Here is a 6675-nt window from a genome sequence, read left to right as displayed (position 1 = left end):
GAATGATAAAAAAATTTTGATAAATTTGAATTTTGATAAAATTGAATTTAAAATTATTAAATATTACCATTTTAGCATGAAAGGAAAAAAAATATGTGTTACATATGCTTGAAACTTATCTTTTTAAAAAATCATATAATAATTATAGTTTGAATCTAAGGTTTTTTTTTTTTAGAACTAATTTGAATCTAAGTTCTAACTTAAACTGAGCAAGAACACGCACACAAGTGATTTTGGTGAAGGCTGAGAAGACGAACCGGTGTGAGACCGGTTTTACAAGACTACGTCGTTTTGTGGAAACCAAATCAAACACATTTTTTTGGGTACCCCATTCCGAAGTCATGGATCTCCTTTTTGCTTTCTTCCTCAGTCTCAACTCTCAAGCTTCAGCTTCCAGAAGTTCCGACGACTGCGACCGTTGCACATTGAAGATCCGGCAGCACACACCGATGATCCGCCTTCTGTTTTGATTTGGTTCCCTCAAGCTCCGGCGACAGTTTGAAGCTGCGGCGGTTAAAGGTGCCACTCTTTTATTTTGATTATAAACAGTAGATGACTAGATGAGATTATGTTTAGAATGTACACGATTTTGCTGATTGCACATGATTCATTTGTTGATTCCACATCTGTCTTGCGATTGATTGTTTAAGATCAAAGTTTGGTGGGCATAATGAGGATACAGTGAAATGGAATTGTATAAATTTTGATAACTGTTTTGTCTCTGAACTTATTTAGCTATAATATTATAGTCTTTCAACTTAAAAATATAATTTTATACAGCAAAATCTTTTACCTCCATTTACCAATTCCTCTCACCTCCATTTACCTTATTAGTATTTCTTTTCACACTAGAATAATTTTTGATGCATAAAGAAAATAATTTTACACTTTGCATAAGAAAGAAGAGAGAAATATTGATTAAGTGTCAATGCTGAAGCTATTTACATCAGTTTCTAACAGAAAAATAGTAATTAAAAGTCAGAGGATTTACTGTATAAAATTTGAAAATTTAGGAGTTTTATGTTACATTTAAGGAACTATATTATTGCAGCAACTATGTAAGTCGAGGACGATTGTTAAGATTAATCCAATGGAATTCCAAGTAACTGAGGAACTCGCTGCAAATCTTCCTCTTCTTGGTTATTGCTTTTATAGTCTTCAAAGAGTCGCTTGGATTTATTTTTAAAAAGTTATTATTATTTTTTTTTAACGAGAAGCAATATATATTTTCCCTCGAATCCTCGATCCTCATTCCTTGTTCTCGAACCCAACACTCCAGTCGCTGGCCTTCACCATACTTGCTTCTGATACCTCACTGACTGATCTAAAATGAAAGCAATAGAGGACAAGTGAATCAGGCAAAGAGAGAATTTCGTAGTGCGCTTTGGAACCCTTCGCTCTCAGACTTCGTTAGGCTTCGAAGTTTTGGCTACGCTTCACTCATCGGCACCCTCCTCTGGCGCTCTTCTTTTTCAAATTGATCGTTTCCTCTTCCCCTTGATTCATTAAGCACTGTCATCACTTCTACTGATAACTATTTCTCACTCTTTATTTGTTTGGATTTTCGGTTATACAATTTATAAAGCTTTTAAGTCCTAGAAATTGGCCCATAAATGAATTGATACGATGAAATGTGATAGAATAAAATCCAAATTTTAAGATTTCCAGTAACATGTCTTAGGCCATTGGCTATTTTTTGTACTTATTGTGATAATTATCGCCCAATCTATGCACTCCTGGCATAGACATTCATTTTGCAATTTCTAGTGTTCAGTTTTGTTAGTTGCATTAATGCGTAATACAAAATTGTTTTGACCAGGTAAATATCAAGGTCCATTATTTTCACTCTTTATATGACAGAAAAACTAAGTCTCTTTCAGATTAGTTTATTGTGTTTCTGAAACACTGTAGCAGAAGATTCTGGATTTGCTCTCTATAAATACAAAAAAGTTTTGTTGTTTCTTCTTGTGAGAGAATATGTCATAGAACCTCACCTAAACATAGAGAGTTAATGCCATGAAGAATGCATTTTTTTAGTTCACCTTTCTGCAAACATATGGATGACCACTTCTCTTTCAAAAGTTTTTCCGTTCTGTGATTTTCCAATTACTCAAACACCTTGAAGATACTATTACCACACAAAGCCCTCAGACTGTACCTTCATGTTGCATATAACCTTTCTAGTAGTGCTTGATTTTAGGAGTCTTGCATACCATTTTTATCAATATAGAGAATCGAAACTTTCATGTGGAAGGAGAGTCAGAGACTTGCGCTAGTATACAATTAAGTGACACTACATTCTGACATGCATGATAATCAAAAGAGTTCAATTTATTTCTACACAGGTCATTGTTAAATTTGTAAATTTTACTGGCATATTCTGACATGCATGTGAATATGTCAGTAATAATGCCATTTTTTTATTGAAACAGTAATGCTTTTGCTGGTAGGTTTAATTGGCTGTGCTGAATCATTTTTTGAGGACAGATTATTGGGAATCAAAAGAAACCCTCATTTATTCTGTTGATTAGCTTGTTTTTGGCTAATAATGGGGCTCCTCAGCATCATTCGAAAAATCAAGAGAAAAGAGAAGGAAATGCGTATACTGATGGTGTATGTATCCATGCAACTCTTTGTGCTTTTTAGCTTTCCCCATTTACTCATATTCTTACTTAGTACTAGTTGTGTGGATTGCATGTTGTGCAGGGGCCTTGATAATTCTGGAAAGACAACAATTGTTTTGAAGATAAATGGGGAAGATACTAGTGTTATCAGTCCTACACTTGGTTTTAATATCAAAACGATCACTTACCAAAAGTAAGATTCTGTTCACACAAAATGGTTAAGTGCACTTCAACATTATCTACTAACGAACTAAAAATTTTACCTACGTCGGGTACTGAGTTGCATAGCACTCTGGTGAGTTCAAACTTTTGATTTATTCATTCCAAATTACAAAAGTTTGGAGGCTGATATTAGCAATCATAGAGAATTCTATGTAATTGTAGATCTTAACAACACCATCATTTTATATTGATCCATCAAATTGTCAAAGTTATCAACTCTTATCTTTTTTTCTGTCTATTTGGAATGGCACTATAATTTTCTTTTTCTTGTGTCATTGATTGAACTGAATATTAGCTGAGGTTTCTTAAATTAGAATTTGAATTCGAATGAATTTTTGTTGGAATGCAAGATTTTATAACTTGTTATTTGACAGGTATACCTTAAATATATGGGATGTTGGGGGCCAAAGAACTATAAGATCGTATTGGAGGAATTACTTTGAGCAAACTGATGGCTTAGTTTGGGTAGTTGACAGTTCAGATCTTAGAAGGTTAAATGATTGCAAAATGGAACTTGATAATCTTTTGAAGGAAGAGGTATTCTCCAGTTTAATGTTTCTTTAGTAATTGTTTAACAATATGATAGAACCAAAAGGATGATATGCAGTCCATTTATTAGGTCCTATTGTCATTGGAGTTAGCTGTTGAGTCTTGTTAATGAGTGAGCAGTGAGTCTTGGCACTAAGTAGAGTTAGTGACCTTGTTTCCATATTCTCATGTTTTATGTTGATCTGTAGGATTCATTGTAATAGTGGTACCTTACTTTTTTAGTAGAGTAGTTACCAAGGGTCTCTGTATATATTATGTGATCAAGTTTGAGTGGAGGATATATTGAAAAGGCCAATCAAAGTGTGAAGTTTGTTCCAACCCAATAACAGAAACCTATTTCAAATTCATAGGATTATTACAATATTGCTTTTGTCTTTTCTTTTTTATTATTGAAATGTGTGATTTATTTGTTGCTAATCATTGTTTCCTTGCCCTTTCTTTTGTTTATTTGATTTGTTTGTACATATGTGCTTTTCTGGTGAATTCTCTGCTTATTTCATCATCTGACAGAGGCTGTCTGGAGCATCCTTGCTAATACTAGCAAATAAGCAAGACCTAAAAGGTGCTCTTACTCAAGAGGAAATTGCTAAGGTAAGGGTTCTGGCAAATAAATCTTCTAATTTGTGATTGTTAGCATGTTTTTTCTTCTTCTTCTTGGACAACTTGAAGTTTGCTGTCCTTTTTCCGTGTTATTACTTTTCTGCTCAGTGTCCATGCATATTCACCCTGATGATATAGTTGTGAACTTGAATTTGATATTTGAGCGGCGTCAACTTGTGAATCTTGCTTTCTCAATTACATTGTTAGGTGTGCTTGTTTCAGCAGCTATTGATGATTTTTAGGCACATATATTATGGCCCTTCCTATTCTACATTAAATCCTACTCTCAATATGTCATTGATCAGAAAGGGCAAAGGACGTTTCATGTTTTAATGATTACCGAAGTCAATATGGTGTGCATGTGTTTTTTAAAATGCTTGTAAGCCTCCAGTATTTGGGCAATGAAATAAGTAGAGTTCACAAGGGTTAAGCTTGCCATGGTAGATCTTTACCGTATGCTTCCCACATAATCAGGCTAAGCTACTGTTCTTCACTCATATATATATATATATATATATATATAATTTTTCTTGGTTTTTCCTTTTCTCTTTCTTCCAAAGTTGTTGTGTCCCTTTGGTTACTTTATAGCCTTGCTTTCATCTTTTGAAATTCTAAAATGGTGTTTGCAACACTTCTGCAGGTATTAAATCTGGAGAATATGGACAAAACCCGACATTGGAAAATCATGGGCTGTAGTGCATACACAGGGGAGGGGCTGCTCGAGGGATTTGATTGGTTGGTTCAAGACATTGCCTCTCGAATCTATATGCTCGACTAATTCATCTGTGAGTCATTATTCCTGGGAAATCCTGAGAAATTTTCAATTGCATTTGATGATAGTTAACTTGAATTTTTTTTTTTCCCCCAAATGCCCCATATTTGTGTCTTGTCTGAATTTAGCCATGTACTTGATTGGTCCCTATGACGTATTAATAACAGTATGCTATATATGAGGCTGGGTCAACCCATTTTATCCACAACCCAAACAAGGTTGATCAATTCTTCTACCCTTTCTCAACGGCTAATTTTTCATTTTATTTTCAACTTCATCATCTTCTTTATAGCTTTTTGCATATAATGACGTACGTAGAAGCCACAAAACCACATTGGATATAATTGCCACTTGTGGCCAATTTACAAATGGCTAACATAAGCAGTGCTTGTTTCAATCCTTCATGCATGTGATGTGTTTTACGTCTAATGCAATAAAAAAAATCTCTTCAATATTCCAAACCAGCACATACTATTCTATGCGAGTGTGCCACGATATCAGTCGCATAACTTAGGATTCAGCAGCATTAAGAAATTAAAGTAAGAAGCCTGATACAGGAGAAATTATCATGCCAAGCGAGTTAAATATAATCCACTATCATCTTAGAATCCATATATTTTTTAACTCAAAAATGTATTATTTATGAATCGGATGAGTATATATTCAAATGTTAGGAAGAAAAATTCGACAAAGAAAATGAGCTCCTACTTGTAAATCGTTCTTAATTGTATAATTGATTGTGTAGTTGAAATAGATATATAATCTACAAATTGCTAAGTATTATTTGAAAATTTTGAGAGTTATTTTTCTTTTTCATGAACTATTTAATTTTAATAGAAAACACATGTATGTATATATATAATTGAGTTAGAAAGATGGCATGAAAAAAAATGAATTTTATGTATAAAATTGATATGTTATGCATAAATGTTTTTTAATATATTTTTTGAGTTATAAAAATCAAGTATATGAAAAAAATTCCCCTTCTAGAAAACAAGAAAAAATGAATTGTGCAGTTGATTTTTTCTCCTTTTTTTATAAAGCATTAAAAAATGTTGGGGTCTTGATGATAGGAAATTGGGAATGGAATCTTTGGGCTCTTTGTATCTGATTGGTTGAAAAGGACCTTGAAACTTTGGGCCTAAAATACTAAAAAACACCTTCATCTAGTTGAAATTTAGGACTCTATACTTTAAAATGAATGTTTGATGGATTGGGCCAAGTTATTTTATGGAGTGAAAGACTATTAATTGGGAGCTTTAGGCCCATAAAATGTCAGGTGACTATCCTATTCCAATTCTTCACTAAGAGCATGTTTAAGATTTACTTTCCTTTGATAACATTCTTTTAAATGTTATTGAATTTTTCCAAAAATTATTTAGATTTTTTTATAAATAAAAATATTAAATTTAATATAATAATTTTTAATAACTTCTAACTAATTAAATACTTATAAATCAGATATATTGTTAACTCATGTTGTTATAATAAGATGTTATGCATAGTTTGAGATCTCATCAATTACGAATAATATTTATTATGATGAGTAAAATTTAGTTACTTTTTATTTTGTTTATATAACAAATACATATATATAAAAAATGGGCCTCAATTGGTAATTATGCTGTGTGGTCCTTGGTTAGAGTTGGACAAGATTTCTGCCTCTTTAATGTGTAAAATGGGGACAGGAAATTGCATCCTGAAGAAGGTAGCCATGACGTGACCAAATGAGAAGTACCCATTTCAATTATTACTATATGCTAATCTGCTGTTTACTTATGCTACTCTCTTGATAGCTACATTTAGTTGCATGGAACACAAATACTATAAAATCAATTCATAATTACAAGGGTTTGCCACCAAGTATAATGGCAAATTGCATGAGTTTGGGATTTTTTTTTTTTTTTT

The 6675-nt window shown here is 32.7% G+C and overlaps 1 protein-coding gene across 3 annotated transcripts; it reads left to right on the top strand.

Annotated features, from left to right (window-relative positions):
* The first annotated feature begins 333 nt into the window (after positions 1-333).
* LOC110639584 (ADP-ribosylation factor-like protein 2) lies at positions 334-4959 on the top strand. 3 transcript variants are annotated; one of them, XM_021790590.2, is made up of 6 exons: positions 334-519; positions 2488-2613; positions 2707-2817; positions 3221-3383; positions 3906-3986; positions 4636-4959. In XM_021790590.2, exons 2-6 carry the CDS (start codon positions 2549-2551, stop codon positions 4771-4773), a joined length of 558 nt encoding a protein of 185 aa, XP_021646282.1. In that variant the 5' UTR covers positions 334-519; positions 2488-2548; the 3' UTR covers positions 4774-4959. The 3 variants fall into 3 exon arrangements, with proteins under 3 accessions (XP_021646282.1, XP_021646283.1, XP_021646284.1); XM_021790591.2 differs by having other exon boundaries at positions 2451-2613; XM_021790592.2 differs by having other exon boundaries at positions 2433-2613.
* The last annotated feature ends 1716 nt before the right edge of the window (positions 4960-6675 follow it).

Source organism: Hevea brasiliensis, chromosome 9 (assembly GCF_030052815.1).
Source record: "Hevea brasiliensis isolate MT/VB/25A 57/8 chromosome 9, ASM3005281v1, whole genome shotgun sequence".
In the NCBI taxonomy this organism is placed as follows: Eukaryota; Viridiplantae; Streptophyta; class Magnoliopsida; order Malpighiales; family Euphorbiaceae; genus Hevea; species Hevea brasiliensis.
Note: the sequence above shows the minus strand (reverse complement) of the source record. Positions and strands in the feature narration are given on the sequence as shown.

Excerpts from the sequence above, each read along its gene's own strand:
- LOC110639584 (XM_021790590.2), top strand. The coding sequence starts at position 2,549 with ATGGGGCTCCTCAGCATCATTCGAAAAATCAAGAGAAAAGAGAAGGAA. Across the intron at positions 2,614-2,706 it reads GAAATGCGTATACTGATGGT|GGGCCTTGATAATTCTGGAA; the intron begins GTATGTATCCAT and ends CATGTTGTGCAG. Across the intron at positions 3,987-4,635 it reads CTCAAGAGGAAATTGCTAAG|GTATTAAATCTGGAGAATAT; the intron begins GTAAGGGTTCTG and ends ACACTTCTGCAG.